The 15904-nt window shown below is 57.5% G+C and overlaps 1 protein-coding gene and 1 pseudogene across 9 annotated transcripts in view; both read left to right on the forward strand.

Annotated features, from left to right (window-relative positions):
• RAB37 (RAB37, member RAS oncogene family) overlaps positions 1–15311 on the forward strand; it is a 58118-nt gene extending 42807 nt beyond the window's left edge. Inside the window, exons 2-10 of one of the 9 annotated variants that reach the window (XM_059671123.1) lie at positions 4146–4258; positions 9689–9799; positions 10733–10774; positions 11261–11327; positions 11424–11476; positions 12607–12672; positions 13268–13324; positions 13403–13479; positions 13664–15311. In XM_059671123.1, the coding sequence (XP_059527106.1) occupies positions 4146–4258; positions 9689–9799; positions 10733–10774; positions 11261–11327; positions 11424–11476; positions 12607–12672; positions 13268–13324; positions 13403–13479; positions 13664–13769 (692 nt within the window). In that variant the 3' untranslated portion in view covers positions 13770–15311. Of the gene's footprint in view, positions 1–4145; positions 4259–6677; positions 6839–9688; positions 9800–10732; positions 10775–11260; positions 11328–11423; positions 11477–12606; positions 12673–13267; positions 13480–13663 lie in introns of those variants that run through there. The other 8 variants (XM_059671126.1, XM_059671122.1, XM_059671128.1 and 5 more) reach the window with 8 other exon arrangements.
• LOC132218498 (large ribosomal subunit protein uL23-like) lies at positions 849–2429 on the forward strand (annotated as a pseudogene).
• Positions 15312–15904: the final 593 nt, after the last annotated feature.

A 15904-nucleotide genomic window follows, 5' to 3' on the forward strand; every position in this document is an offset into this window, starting at 1 on the left:
AACAGAACATTTAGAGCAGGTCCTGCAAAACCTAGACCCGCCCTTCAGCAGCTGCCTCACCCCTGACTCTGTACCCCTGTAGCGGCCCCTGGCTCGGTCCACCCAGCTGCTCTCTGCCCCTTCGACGTCCCCTCACAGCTCCTCAAGGATGACCCCCGCCCGCACCTCTTTCTCGGATGTGGTTCAGAAGGGAACAGACCAGTGTCACCGGCGGGGAGAGGTCCTCGTCTCCCCCGTTGCTGGTGGGAGTGGACTTTTTGCAATTTCCCAAGAAAAAGCATTTTCTGAGACTCGTATGGGAGAACGAGTGGCTTTTATTCGCACGGAATTAACTCCCAGAGTTCCCCTTTGTCCCACAAGGAAGAAGCGTGGCCGTGGCTTCCATCGGACTGGTGTCCAGCGTTTCCTCGCCGTGTACGCGCCGTGCGACTCAGAGTTAGGCAGGCTCAGCTCGTGCTCCCCCTGCACCCCTCAGTCCCCTGCATGTGGGGTCCGCGTGGTCGTGGGCCCTACAGGCGGATGCAAGGAAGCTTGGAGCAACACGGCCAACAGTCACACCAGCCAACTCCTTTGTTTAGGGGATTATGTGTTCCCCAATTTTCCTGGGCTTGCCTTGGCTCCACCCATTCTGGCCAATCATGGTTCCCCAGGCTTGACTAACAGGCAAGTACCTTCCCTAGGCACCCCAACTTCGCTGCTCATGTATCTATTTCCCCTTTGTTGGACCCCTCCCCCCAGTGATTCTGCAGGGAATGGGCTGGTGGTCCCCTGGAGAGTGCAAAGTGGCAGCTTCCAAATGACAGGCGTATAATGTCTGGCCTTCCCTCTGCTCCTTTCCTGTTATTAATAACTAGCAAGCTTTTTACAAAGATGGCGCCGAAAGCTAAGAAGGAAGCCCCTTCCCCTCCCCAAGCCGAAGCCAAAGCAAAGGCTTTGAAGGCAAAGAAAGCAGCGCTGAAAGGCGTCCGCAGTCACACGAAAAGGAAGACCCCCACGTCACCCACCTTCCGACGGCCAAAGACACTGAGGCTCTGAAGGCAGCCCGAATATCCCTGGAAGAGCGCACCCAGGGAAAACAAGCCTGCCCACTGCGCGATCATCAAATTCCCGACTGCCGAGTCAGCCATGGAGAAGAGAGAAGAGAACAAGGCACTGTGTTCCTTGTGGATGTCAAGGCCACAAGCACCAGCTCAAACAGGCTGTGAGAAGCTCTAGGACATGGATGTGGCCACGGTCAACGCCCTGATCAGGCCTGATGGCGAGAAGAAGGCATATGTTCGACTGGCTCCTGACGACGATGCTTTGGATGTTGCCAACAAAATTGGGATCATCTTGCCGAAACCTGTTTGGCTCAGTGGATAGAGCGTCGGCCTACGGACTGAAGGGTCCCAGGTTCGATTCCGGTCAAGGGCATGTACCTGGGTTGCGGGCATATCCCCAGTAGGGGGTGTGCAGGAGGCAGCTGATCGATGTTTCTCTCTCATCGATGTTTCTAACTCTCTATCTCTCTCCCTTCCTCTCTGTAAAAAATCAATAAAATATATTTTAAAAAACATTGGGATCATCTGAGTCCATTGCCTAATTCTAAATACAAAAATTTTACACTGAAAAACAAACCCTCGCTGTGGTATCACTTGGACCACTAGCACCATCTGGGGCATGTGATTCAAAACAAGAAGTTGGTCTAAATTACAAAAGCAATACATGTTCATGTTAGGAAAATAAATGGTGAAACACACTATGAACAACTCTACTCCAACAAACTAGACGACCTAGAGGAAGTGGACATATTCCTAGAAAAATACAACCTCCCAAAACTCAATCAGGAAGAATCTAAAAACCTCAATAGGCCGGTAACTATGGAGGAAATGGAAGCAGTCATCAAAAAGCTTCCAGCAAACAAAAGCCCAGGGCCAGATGGCTTCACAGGGGAGTTTTACCAAACATTCAAAGAAGAACTAAAACCTATCCTCCTCAGACTGTTCCAAAAAATTCAAGAGGAAGGAACACTTCCAAGCTCATTCTATGAAGCCAGCATCACCCTAATACCAAAACCAGGTAAAGACAACACAAAGAAAGAGAATTATAGGCCAATATCCCTCATGAACATAGATGACAAAATCCTCAACAAAATTCTAGCAAATCAGATCTAGCAGTACATCAGAAAGATCATACACCATGACCAAGTAGGATTTATCCCAGAGGTGCAAGGATGGTACAATATCCACAAATCAATAAATGTGATACATCACATAAACAAATTGAGAGATTTTTTTTAAAATGTGAAAACACAGATAAGGTAAAAAAAAAAAAAAAAAAAAAGATTTAATTGCCTCTAATCTCACCACCCCAAGATAATCACTTTTAACATCTTTTATCTCTTTCTGCAGAAATGCACGATTATTTCAGAAATCAAGCAGAGTCGCTGATGTGTTACATGAGTTCATGTCACTCATTGCTCAATAGATTTTTGTTGTCAACTTTGGGGGAAAATGTCCTATAAACAAATATTGTCAATGTATTTGTCTTAGTGGAAATGCATACAGCGACTGCAAGCCCACACTCCTCTTGGTCAGTGTAGACTTGCAAACTACAGCTAATCTGCTATCAGAACCCAATCTGTCCATAGGTGACGGAGCCCGGTTAGTTGCATATCTCCCACTCTGTATTATAGGGCTGTATCCCGAGTGGCTAAAACCACATTGGGCACATAGTAGATGCTCAATAAATAACTGATGGAAAATGAATAAATGAATGAACTATTTTTACTGCATTGTTATTCTTCCCCTGGATGCTTGCCTTGCAAAGTAACTCTTGTCCATTTTGAAAGTAAGGCATTTATCCACTTATTTACAGTATTCATCCCTTCATTCACTCACTGAGAGACTACTGGGTACCAGCCCTTGGGTGTGTGTACAGAGTGGGGCAAAAGTAGGTTTACAGTTGTAGTACAGGAAACACAGAGTTTATCCTTTCTTTCTTTTTTTTTAAATCCTCACCTGAGGATATTTTTCTACTTATTTTTAGAGAGAATGGAACAGAGAGAAAAAGACAGAGAGAAACACTGATGTGAGAGGAACATCCATTGGTCGCCTCCTGCACAGAGCCTGGGCCGGGGAGGAGCCTGCAACCGAGGTACATGCTCTGGACCAAAATCGAACCCGGGACCCTTCGGTCCGCAGGCCAACGCTCCATCCACTGAGCCAGACTGGCGGGGACCAGAGTTTATTCTTGTACTATTAGTATTAATTATTCAGCACCTGAACTTCCACGCTAATTCTCTCCACTTCTTCCTCCCAGTACAATGTGTCCTTCCCCTCTTTTCCCAAACTCTGCTTCTCTTTGAAATGTTCTCTCCACGGCCTGTGCCAGGGCCAAGTGCAAACTCTTTCCTCCCAAGGCATGTAGCCTGGCGTGCTGATCTTTCCTGTCACCCCTGTTTGAGACTTCCCCACACTGAGGGCCGTGGAGCTAGTCCAGGTCCCAGGAAGCAGGTGTGGAAAGGGAACTCGCTGTGCAGGGACTGTTTTAGGGGAAACACCAGGGAGAAACCAGGAGAGGCAGGGAGAGCCTGCAGACCATGCTCTGACCCCAAGTGAAGGACAGAGGCCACCAGGCAGTCTCTGGAAGGTTCTGTAAAACCATGAGGAGGTCCCCAGCTGAAAGCAGCCATGAGGGGGTCCTGTATCCCCAGAAACAAGCCCCGCCTCCAAGTCCCTGCCACGCTCCGCCTTTGGCTGGGATTGCCTGTGTGAAGTGGCCTCCACACACCAATGGTGGATTGCAGAGCCAGCAGGGGGCCAGGCCGTTATGCCCCTGAGTTTAGGTGCCTGAGAGGCACCTTCTCATGGTCACCTCAGATGTGTTTTAACTTGGGGTGACACAAGATTTCCTCTATGCTTTCCTGCCTCCTTCAGCGAATGTGCATCTGTGTGTATGAGTGTGTCTCTGTACATGTTGTGTGTATGGGCATGCCCTCTGTCTACGTGTTCATCTGTGTGGATGTGTCTGTGTGTTTGTGTGTGTGTTTGTGTGTGTGTGCACACATGTGTATGTGTGTTTACAAGGAGCCCACTGTCCCAGCCACAACACCATCTCAGAAACCTGCTTCACACTGCAGCTCCCGCCTCTCCGTTGCTCCCTTCAGACCATCCTGGTGGGCGACAGTGGCGTGGGGAAGACATCTCTGCTGGTCCAGTTCGACCAGGGCAAGTTCATCCCCGGCTCCTTCTCGGCCACTGTGGGCATCGGATTCACAGTGAGTGCTCCCCGCCTCCGGGGCCCGGTGGGCTCTGTCAGGGTCCCAGCAGGAAGCAGGTGGCCACTCGCGTTGGATCATTCTAGGAGGTTTAATAAACAGACTATTGACCAAGGTGTAGGCAGGGTGCTGGGAAACCAGGAGGGATGGTGCAGTGTTTTGGGGTCCTTATATGGCTTCCATCCCCCACCCCACTCCCCAGCCTAAGAGAGGTGAGAGGAGGGAACCATCACAGAGCCAGGGACCAAGAGGGCTGTGTGCAGGGGGCTGGCGGGCAGGAGCTGTGACCATCAGTGGAGGAACGCAGCAAAGCCTAGTAACCCTCCCCCCACACGGCCCTCCTCCTGCTCCCCCCATATCCTATGGGGCTCCCCATTGACAGCACACAACCGGAAGCTGGAATACAAGGACATGTGTTGATACAGATTGCCCATGTCCACCTCCAAGGCAATAAGAACCTGGGGAGGCAAGGGTGTGGCTTAAAATGACAAAAACAGTCCAATCCTGGCATTGTGGTCCTAGGGCACTGGGAGGGCAAAGGTTAAAGTTCTTTTTTTAGCTCTTGGTCTCTCCCTGGACACATCAGGGGGGCAGCTCAGATTAGAGAAGTGGTCCCAACCCATAGCCCCTCGTGGGCCAGGAAGGCCTCCCTCCACCCCTCACCCTCTGTCCACTCTCACCAGGACTGTGGCTGCTCGGTAACCCCTGGTCCTGGGAAGGCCTCTGAGGGGACTTGGCTCTGGGTGTAGACTATTCTCAGGCGCTGCAGGGCCCTTCTCTGGGGTCTCCAGCGTCCTGGGGAGGAGCCCATGGCATTTCCTGGGCGGCGTGGGTGTTTGGGAGGCCAGCCTCTGGGGCCGACAGAGCACAGGCCTGCGAGGCCACTCGGCCGGAGTCCCGCTCGTGGAAAGAGACAGGGGAAACCCCCGACACTGAGCTTGCCGGGGTCACAGGAAGGAAGGCCAGGGCCCACCACGGACAGGGCTTCCGAGTGAGGCTGAAATGTGAGCTCAGCCTCGGTGCAGAGCCCAGAATCCAAGCTGACACACCAGTGCCCCCAGCCCCCGGCCACTGGGAGCAGCTGGGCTCCGGGGTGCAGGGCTGAGCCCCAGGAGGGCGAGGCTGTGCTGACGGCACCTGAGGCCTTCCACGACGCGAGCCAGGCTGGCTGGTGCTGGGCGTCCCCCACCACGGGCGCATGCCCTGCCTGCCCCCTCAGCACACAGGGCCCACGGTGCCCTCAGAGTCACACTCCACTCCCCGCCCTCTTCCCACCAGTCAGACTCAGAGGGCAGAGTGTGGGCTGGACATGGGTGTGGCTACGGGTGCACAAACTCTCATTCACGCTCCACAGATGCACAGGGTGGGACCTCCAAGTTTTGCCCCTGACCTGTGAGAAGGAAGGAAGTATGTGGTTCAGTTGAGAGCCTGGCACTGCCTGAGACAGGACAGGCCGGGCTCTCCCTCTCTCCTGGGCTGGACCCTCACGGGATGTCCCAGAGACTGCTCAAAATGCTTCACAACTTCATGAATTCACCTGATACCAAACGATTAGGGCCTACTAATTGCCAAAGACGGAGGGCCACGCGTGGGAAGGCCAGCCCTGCCTTCAGGAGCGCCACCTTAGACGCAGCCACAAAGGCACTGCGTCCCAGGAGTCCCAGGATCTCAGGGCAAAGGGCGCGGGGAGGGGTGGCCCTCAGAACCCGCACAGGAGTCCCCAGCCCACCTTGCGCGTGGGATCGCAGCTCAACTGCAGGGCAGGGAGAGCCTGGAGGCGGGGAGAGCCCGTGATGGCACATTCTGGACGCAGCCCCGCAGGTCAGGGAGAAATGCGAGGCGGTCTGCGCTAAAGGTCAAAGTTCAAGCACCAACCAACACAGGGCCCATGGGCTGCAAGGTGCATATCGGTCGGTAACTAAAATTATATTCACAGGAGCTCGGGCTGGGTTGCGTAGTAATAGTGAGGCTGCCTGGGCTCGAACGCAGCACGGCGCAGGTCAGGGGCGTCCCAGCCTCTCCCGGACCCCACACCCGGGGCACCTGTGGGCCGCCAGCTGGCGAGACTCGGGCGCCGCCTGCTGGCCGCTCTGCGCAACGACAGCGGAAACCCCGGCGCGGGTGCGCGGGTCCCGTTGATGCCAGACCTTCCGTACCAGGCCGGGCGCACAGGCACCGCCACCCGTGGGAACTTAACCCCGACGGCTGGCGACTTTGGGAAACCGGTCCTCGGGGCGGATTTGGCCCCCGCCTCAGAGCCAGAAGCCGGTCAGTGTTGCGTCGGGGTCCCGCTGCCCCCCGGGCGCGGCGCTGGCGGGCGTGCGGGGTTGGCGGGGGCAGAGGGAGGAGCCTGGCGGGGTCCCGGCAGGGGCGGGGCCGGGTAGGAGTGGGCGGGGCCCGGTAGGAGGAGTGGGCGGGGCTAAGGCGGAGCCGTTCCTGCTCCGTCCGTCGCGCGCAGCGGGGCCAGCTCACCTCTGGTCCAGGAACATGACGGGCACGCCTGGCGCCGCTGCCACCGAGGATGGCGAGGCCCCCGAGCTCTCGCCGCCCTGCAGCCCGAGCTACGATCTCGCGCGCAAGGTGGGTGGCCACTGCGTCCATCGCTGGGGACGCCTGTGCGGGTGCTGAGGGCCACCCCTCCCCGCGCCCTTTAACCTGAGACCCTGGGGCTCCAGGGACCCTGCGCCTTTCTAGCTGCGTATGTCCTTCCCCCCAGCCAGGCAGCCGGTGTCCCGGAGTAGAGGGACATGGCCGCTAGGCTCATCCCAACTTCTGGTATCTGAGCTGGCTCTGCCAGGCCAGGGAGAGGAAGCTGGGAAGTTAACTCCCAACCAACTTTCTTCTCCCACTCCCGGCTAATGTGAGTCCCCGGGGACCCCCAGGCTTCTCGCTGAGGGTTAACGCTCCTGGACGCAGGCACCCACCCTGGGTGCTAGGAAGCTGGATGCCTGGACACCCAGAGAAGCCAGCCCCTAGCGGTGAGCGAGGGGGTTAATGCCCTTCTCCCAGCTAAGCTCTTAGCTGAGACTTGACATGGGTTCCTTAGGCCCCAAACTCCAGCCGCCCCAGGTTCTGCCTCTTCCCTTCCCACTGCTGCCGCTCCTTCCTCCAGAACGCAGGCCCACCTGGGGGTTTCGGAACCTGAGGAGGATCCCAGTGATTGCTCACAGGTCCCCCCACCTGGGGAGTGGAAGTCCGCTCTCTGGGCGCAGTCCCTCCACGGGTGACCCGTACAGAAGCAGGCGAGGGTGGCAATGGACGCTGGTCTGTGTGCCCTCCTTCCGGGCTCTGGGGGCAGCCGGGTACCAGGGACCCTAAAAGAGGTGCGAAGGGAGCTGGGCGCTCCCAGCCTTCTCCCAGGCTCGCGTTAGGTGGGCGGGTCGGCGCCCATCTCAGGATGCAGGGCCTTGAAAGAGACCTGCTCTTCTGTGCCTTGGTTTCCTCCCCACACGCGGGGCTCACTCTAGCCAGGAGCTGGGGCCTCCGCCCCCATTGTTTCAGGGGAAGCCACTCCGCAAGTCACCCGCCCAGAGCCGTTGAGATAGGCGTCCTGTGTGGGCTCTTGGCAGGAAGTGGGCCCCTGGGCCTTCGGTGGGAGGGAAGCTGGGGGGAGCCAGCCCAGGCTGGGGGGACCGCCTGACCTCCTGGCCGGACAAGCCAATGAGCTGTTTGCCTAGGAGGTGGCAAGGCTGGGCAGCTGTCTGTGTTTAGTGGTAGGTGGCTGGCAGCGTTTGCTCAAGGCAGCTGTGATCTGTAAAGTACACAGGAGCTCACTCTCCTTCCCTCCTTCTTGGGGGCTGGGACCTACGAGCCCAGGAGCAGGGTGGCGACAGAGGGCTCTGGCCCCGCCATCTGTCCCCTGGGCGCCCCAGGCCTGCCCAGGAGACTGGGTCCAGGACAGCCTGGCAGGAGCTCCTGGGGCTGCCTTAGAAAGAAGGGGTGGGGGCTACAGCAGGCAGTGCCCCCCTGCACCCACTCTTCTGACGTCTTGGGTGCTTCATGCAACATGATTGGTCCTGGCCATTAACAGGCTCTAGAAAGGCCTCAAAGAGAGCCTCCCTCCGTCCTTCTAGCCACTGTGGGAGCCATGCACAGTTCAGGAATCTTCCCAAAGCCCCCTTCACAAGCAAGCCCTTCACAAGCCAGGACCCCAGCCTTCATCCACCTATTGCTCAGCCCCCTTAGCTTCCAGCTCAGTTAGCTCATCCCCATATCCCACAGGCTCAGCAGGAAAGCCTTTGTCAAGGTCAGAGCCTCAAGAATAACACAGGCCTAGTCCTTCTCCAACCCATTAAGCTCCTAATGGGCCAGCTGGGAAATTTCCAGCACTAGGTCCAGACCTCTGTTCTCCAATATTGAGGGACATCCGGACAGGGGGCTCGTCTCCCCGACCCCTTGTGCTCCTCAGTGAAGATGAGCAGAGTCTGGCCTAGCGATAAGGGGGCGGGACACACCCCTCCGCCCCTCACCCCCTGCCCGACAGTGACCCAGTGATGCCAGTTTGTGGCCATTTGTCCCACTTGGGAGGTTTCTGCTGAAAGAACTTCAGACTAAATGTCGCCCCACCTCGGTATAAAGTTGAATCTTTCCTGATTCATGCAATGTTTTTTGTTTTTTTTAAAAAAAAATTTTTTTTAATTTTAAAGAGAAAGGACGGGAGAGAGAAAGAGAGAAAAAAAAAATATTCATGAGAGAGAAACATCAACTGGTTGCCTCCAGCATGTCCCTTACCAGGGATTGAGCCTGGAGCCCGGGCATGTGCCCTGACCAGTAATCAAGCCGATGACCTCTTGGTTCATGGGTTGATTCTCAACCACTGAGCCACACTGGCCAGGCCATCCAACCTTTTTATAAGCATGTAACATCAAATAAAGAAGAAAAAAAAAACATGTAACATCATCAGAAACTTCCAAATAAGTGTGGTGACCAAAACGATAGTAAGGTTAGAATGTGCCTTTGCAAAAGCGGTGCCCCCGCCCCATCAGGTGGTGACACCTCCCTCGGCTGGGAATCCTGTCCCAGGTATTAACACTTCCTGATTTGTTTTAACGTTTATTGCCTGTTTCTCTGTCCACGCATGCGCGCAGGCCCAGCTGGAACACGCAGTGCGAGGGGATCTGGGCCCGGTGGGGCAGGGCCAACGTGTCTGAGACAGATGGGGTGGTTCTCCAGGGCCAGGAAACACATCTGGGGACTCATGGTGCTGAGGTCTCAGCACAAGCTCCCAGGAAGTTGGGGAGGACTGAGGTCAGAGGGAGAGCCGAGAGGTGAGAGTGTGGAGGGAAGAGGCAGAGCGAAGGTAGCAGATGCCCCCTCCCCCCATGTCAGCCTCCTCCCCTCGCCCTCTGCCCCTCTGTCCGGGGCTTCTCTCCCTGAAAGCCCAGAAATGCGCCCCAGCTCCCCATTAACTGCCTCTGCCCCATCTCCTAGGTGATGCTTCTGGGAGACTCGGGCGTCGGGAAAACCTGTTTCCTGATCCAATTCAAAGACGGGGCCTTCCTGTCCGGGACCTTCATAGCCACCGTCGGCATAGACTTCAGGGTGAGGTGGCTGCCGGCTCTGCCTCCCGCAGCGAGCCGGGCTGTGGCTCAGGCCCGGGGCACTGCCCTGCCCTCGCCTGTCCCCAGCTGCAGGACGGTGGCTCACTGCCCAGAGGGCACAAGGGCTGCCCCAGGGAAGGGACCACTGCAGTGGACCCGTGTGCAGAGGCCGGGCTGGCTCCTTGCCCGCTGCAGGATATGAACATTGAGAGACTGAGTCTTAAAGTTCGGCCCCCAGTGGGGCAGACACAGCCCCTTGCTCGGTGCCCCCTCGTCGGGCTTTCCTGGCACTCCAGGAGGCACTGCCACACCAGGTGGAGGAGCTGGGCTGGCCAGGTGGGGAGAGAGCAGCCTGCCAGGGTCCCTCCTCTCACCTTCAGGGTCCTTCTTGACAAACCTGCATCGGGACACTGAGGCCTCTGAGCGCTGCTCCCCCAAAGGGTCAGGGGAGTGAGGGCCTAACCCTGGCAGGGGTCCAGCAGTGGGGGGCGCCTCCCATGGAGGGGAAGGCAGTCCACTAGGAGGATTGGGGAGCAGCCAGAGGAGGTCCCGGGGATGCTGGGGCATCTCACCTCTCAGAGCTTGGTTGCAGGATGGGACCCAGCTCCTGGAGAGGCAGGCGGAAGTGGGGGAGGGGTGGGATCCCCAGTTCTCAGCCCTCTGCCAGGGGAGAGCCAGGCAGGTCCTCAGGCTCCCTTTAGCCTCGTGTTGTGAGAAGAACAGACAGGAGAGGGCTCCTCAGCAGGACTCTCTGGGGACAGGGGTCCACTGCCCTGATGGGGTGATCTGGCTGGGACAGCTCTGAGGCTCACCACACCCCCTCCAGTCCTGGGGAACGACCAGGACAAGACGCTCCTTCCTCGTAGGACGTCAGCAGAGCGCAGGAGCCGGGCTGCCCTGCCCTCTGGCCACCCTGTGCCCTTTTCTCTTTCAGAACAAGGTGGTGACCGTGGATGGTGTGAGGGTGAAGCTGCAGGTGAGAGGCAGGCTTTGTGGGAGGGCGGGGAGGGGAGGGGAAGGAGGGGTGGAGTGGCCTGCCCTGGCTCTACACCCCAACCACAGGAGGCGTGGCCTGCCCGTGCCTGGCCTGGGGTAATTTCCTGTGGCGCCCGCAAGAAGCAACAGCGGCTTTTGCTCCTTTGATGTCTGCAGAAAAAGCAGTTCCCAGGCGCCCTCCCTTCTAGCAAAGGCGCTCAAGTGCCTTCAGACAAGCTTAGGCTGCTCCTCCTCCCCTGCCTCCCGGCTCTCGTCCCCTGGGCTGGGGAAGGGGCCACAGCACTGAGGAAGCTGGAGGACTCGGACCTGTCAGCAGGCAGGGATCGGCAGGCAGCAGGAGCCCGTGAGAAGCAGAGGCACAAGGAAGCCGCCTTCCCACACTCCTCTCGCACCACGACATGGGTTTCCTTGCCCACCACCACCCCTGTGCCTGCCTCCTTCTGACCGTGTGTCCGTCCCTTCCTAGATCTGGGACACCGCCGGGCAGGAGCGGTTCCGCAGTGTCACCCACGCTTACTACCGAGATGCCCAAGGTGAGTCCCGGGTGCACGCCAACTCCTTCCCCAGCCCACCTGGGACACCCGCCCTTCTGCCCCAAGTCCCCGTGTGACCTGTCTCTCCCCCTGCAGCCTTGCTCCTGCTGTATGACATCACCAACAAGTCTTCCTTCGAAAACATCCGGGTAGGTCGCTCTGTCCACCACCACAGCAGAAGGCAGGGCTGCGGAGTTCAGGGCTGCCTCCTGCTCTGGGGCAGGGGGTGGAGCCCGGAACGCTGCTGCCTTCGCAGATACCTGAGCCGTGACTCAGGCGTAATAATACGCTGCCTCTGGGTTTGCGATGGGCATGTGGGCATGGAGACCAGGCAGTGCTGAGCCTGATGGTGATTCATGAGTGTGCTTCATGACAAAAGTTCAGAAAGTACCCAGCTCCACCCTGGGCAATTACCCCCAGGAGCCAAGGGGAGGACAAGCAGAAAGGTCTATCCGAACATCTAGTCCAAGTTGCAAGAAATGACTCAGGCGGACAGAGTGCGTGGCTCTGTCCTCACCACCAAACTATTGAAGAAAATAGACGATCGCTCAACAAATATAAGCACTGACCCTGTGTGCAACCCCGTAAAGGTTTCCCATGCTCTCTGACCTCAAGGGGTCGACAAGCAACGTGGGGGACAAGACAGAGAGATATAAAACAGCTTATAAAGAGAATGGAGCCCTGGCTGGTGTGGCTCAGCCAGCTGTAGCATCATGCCGTGCACCAGAAGGTCGTGGGTTTGATTCCTAGTCAGGGCACATACCTAGGTTGCGGGTTCCTCACCCGGTCAGGCACATATTGGAGGCAACCAATTGATGCTTCTCTCTCCCTCCTCTCTCTCTCTCTCTCTCCCCCTCTCCCTCCTCCCTCCCTCCTTTGCTCCCTCTCTAAACTCAAGAGGATGGCACTCATACTGTCACTTCCAACCCCATGCTCATGGCAGACATTACTAATCAATCGTAGTATTTTTGATGACTGAGCCCTTATGTGGCCTTAGAATCCTCAACAGGAAATCGCTGGTGACTGCCAACTGATTTCTGAGACAAAGCTGCTGCCATCTCTATAGAACTAAGAACCACACTGTGTGGGGTTTGGAACCACCCAGGACTGGGGAGGCCAGAACAAGGATGCAGATACGAGAATGAATAGGGCATTGGGGTTGGAGGGGGCAGTGGGTAGCCCAGGATAATCAAATAGGGCAGGAGGAGGAGGGGCAAAAGGGAGGGGAAGAATGGCTGGGGCGCAGCCTTAGCCCAGCTCAGCTCACCCTCTCCCACAGGCCTGGCTCACTGAGATTCACGAGTACGCCCAGAGGGATGTGGTGATCATGCTGCTAGGCAACAAGGTGAGTGGTCCACGGCAGGACCAGCCCACCTGCACCTCCTCTCCCGCTGCCACAGCATTGCCTGCGCCCAGCCTCATCACTACCCGAGAGTGTTAGCTGGCCACCCTTCCAGCAAAGGACCCTTTCCGGTCTCCAGTTCAGGGGTCAGACTGTCCTGGCGGCTCAGTCCATCTTATCTGTCCGTAAGCTTTGGAACGGCCCTTGTGGGGGAAGTTCAGCTGCTGCCTGTGAGATCCAAGGCTGCCCAGCTGCTGGGCCCCTATTAGGTCACAGTAACCAGGGTCACAGATGCAGAGTTAAGAGCAGAAAAGTTAGCCCCAGCTACTGTCACCCTCTGAGGCTGGGTCTTCGTGCCCTTGCCTAGGAGAGTTACCCACCTCCCCATGAGGGAGTGAGATTCCAGGGCCGGCCGCTGGGGAACCGCTCCTGAACCGGGTGCAAACCTCTCCCGGTGCCAGTCATACAGCCCGCAGTCCCACAGGCCACCAGCAGGGGGCGGGCAGTGCCTACTCCTAGGGCAACAGATGGGCCAGAAGGGGCAGGAGAGGGGCGGGCTGGGGCTTCCTTCCCCAGAGTGACCCTCCTGGGCTTACAGGCAGATGTGAGCAGTGAGAGGGTGATTCGCTCGGAAGACGGAGAGACGCTGGCCAGGGTAAGTGGCTGCCTTGTGGGCAGGGTGACGGGTGGGGGCAAGCAGAGGCTGGCCCTGAGGACACGCTCTCCCTGGCAGGAGTACGGAGTTCCCTTCATGGAGACCAGCGCCAAGACGGGCATGAATGTGGAGTTAGCCTTTCTGGCCATTGCCAAGTGAGAGCTGGGTGGGGAAGGGGACGGTGCAGGGCCGGGTGGCACCATCTGGGGGTCCAGTAGGGCCCGGCCCCTGGGCTCAACTGCACCTGCACTCTGAGGTCCCTGTGCCCCCGGCCATGGGAGAGGGGAGGATGCTCCCCACCTGGCTCGCTGCCCAGCCCGTTGCCTCTTCCTCTTCCAGGGAGCTGAAATACAGGGCCGGGCTGCAGGCCGGCGAGCCCAGCTTCCAGATCCGAGACTATGTGGAGTCCCAGAAGCAGCGGCCCGGCTGTTGCTCCTTCCTGTGAAACCCGAGGGGCTGAGAGACGGCTCCCGAGGCCCACGAGGATGCAGCCTGCTCCCCAAGACCTGGTTGATTCTGAGCAGCTGAACCAGTGGGGGAGAGAGTTGGGGGCCTAGTGCACAGCCCCTTCCCAACTGGGGGCTGTACCCCCACCCCTACCTTCGTTCCTGTAGCTTCCCTGCATCCCCAGGGAGGGTAAAATATTTATATTTCAGTTTAGTGATACATAATTTAATACACACACACACACACACAAAGGGAGCACCAGAAAACCAAGGTAGGGACCTGGTGGCCTTAGCCTTCTGGTAGATACTAGGACTCGGGGGCTGGGCCTCCCTCCTAGCCATGGTGAGGGCAGTAATGCTCCAGCTCGCTACCAAGGAACATGCGCTTCTGGGACAGGAGGGAGGCAGTGACCCTGTTCCCACCCTCAGTTCAGCTGGGGAGAGGCTGAGCAGACCCAGGCCTTCATTTCCTCCAGCTCCCCAGGGAGCAGTCCCCCCCAGAAGATGGGCCCTTGTGCTGGGAGCTAGACCAAAGCCTATCTCTTATCAGGGAAGATAAGCAATGTGGAGATTGGGCGGGGGCCCAGCTCCCTCCCTGGGAGGGGAAGAGAGGGGTCGCAGAGATCGGGTCCGTTTGGCTACCTCTAGCCTTACCAGCCCCTCCAGGAGGTGCGGCCCTTCTCCTGCTCACAAGCACAGCGGGGCCCTTGGGGGCATTTGGTTGCTATTCCCTGGCCCCCCCTGGATCCCTGGTCTTCCTTTCTGCTATGCCCCTGGGCACCTCAGGTCACAGTGAGGGAGAGTTGATTCTCCGGTCTCAACCCTTTGGCGGGTATGCAGTCCGCCGGCTATGTCTTCAAACAGCTGTAGTGCTTCTACTGGGGAAAGAGCCCCTTAAAGAGAAACCCCCATCTCCAGAGTAGGTGGGAAGCAAACCTGAGCAAACCTCACCCCCATGTCTTCTCCTCAACCCAAGTGCTGGCTCTCCCAACGATGCCCTTATGTTCTCAAACAGACCCAGGGCCCAGACTGCTTCATCTCACCTCCTACTGAGACAGGGTCGGGAAGGAGAGGCTGCCCATTTCTGGGTTAACCAGAACGTGTGCAACACAAGGTCCTGTGGGGAAGACTGGGGAGGGGGAAGGGGCAGCAAGGAGTTTATGTGGGGCCGGGTCACATGTCTCCCAGAGCCCTGACCCCAGCAACTGGAGGGGGAAAGGAGGCCCGCATGTCCCAACCTAGAGGCGCCTATGCCCTGGCTCTCCGGGCCAGGGGCAGGGGAGAGGGGCGAGAAAGAGGCGTGCGCTGGACGTGTCTGAGGCCACTGCATTTGCTTTCAAGGCAGAAATCTCGCGGTCCGAGCCGAGTCAGCAGCTCCAACTTGGGCCCTGATAAGGAAGCTCTCCAAGGCCTCTCCCAGGCAGCGCAGGGAGGAGCCTGACCTTGCCCAGGGCAGGTCACTGGGGACCCAGTCCCTCGGGCTGCTCTGGGCCTCTAGCATTTGTTTTTTTCAGAATTAAATTGCAGTATTTTGGAAAGTACATCCTGTCCACTGCTTCTTTGAGATGCGGCATGGGAGCGGGGATCATGTTGAAAGGAGTGTCCCTGCTGGAGGAACTGCCCTGAAGTGCCAAAATCATTTGATCTTCGTCCTTCAATGGCCCCGAGTAGTCACCTCACCCTTTAACAGACTGCCCGGCCTCTGTGACCAGCCTCTCCTCTGTGAGGAGCTGAAAGGAGGCTTATCTTAGGGTCCTGATCTTTTTTTTTTTTTTTTTTTTTTTAATGGAAGAAAGCCAGGGCTCTTTCCCTGTAGACTGTACTGCGGTTGGTTACCTGACTCTGTTCGGCCTGCCCCCACCCCAATTCTCCCGTCCCGTCCAGCGCCGAGGCCAGTGCCCATGCCCATGCCATTGCCCTGATGGCCTCTTCAATGGGCAGCCCCGCTTAGTGACTCTCCTGGGTCCTCACGCCGTCCCAGTGAGGATGAGAGCACGCCCCCTTATAAACAGGTCCCGGGACAGCACAAAGGGGCTCCACAAGCCGAAGACTTCGTTATTCAAACAACGGTTGAGTCCGAGGTGGATCTCAGTCTTTTTTGTACGACCGCTGGGACCTCGCAGCCTCGTTCCCG

This window comes from Myotis daubentonii, chromosome 16 (assembly GCF_963259705.1).
Source record: "Myotis daubentonii chromosome 16, mMyoDau2.1, whole genome shotgun sequence".
Classification (NCBI taxonomy): domain Eukaryota; kingdom Metazoa; phylum Chordata; class Mammalia; order Chiroptera; family Vespertilionidae; genus Myotis; species Myotis daubentonii.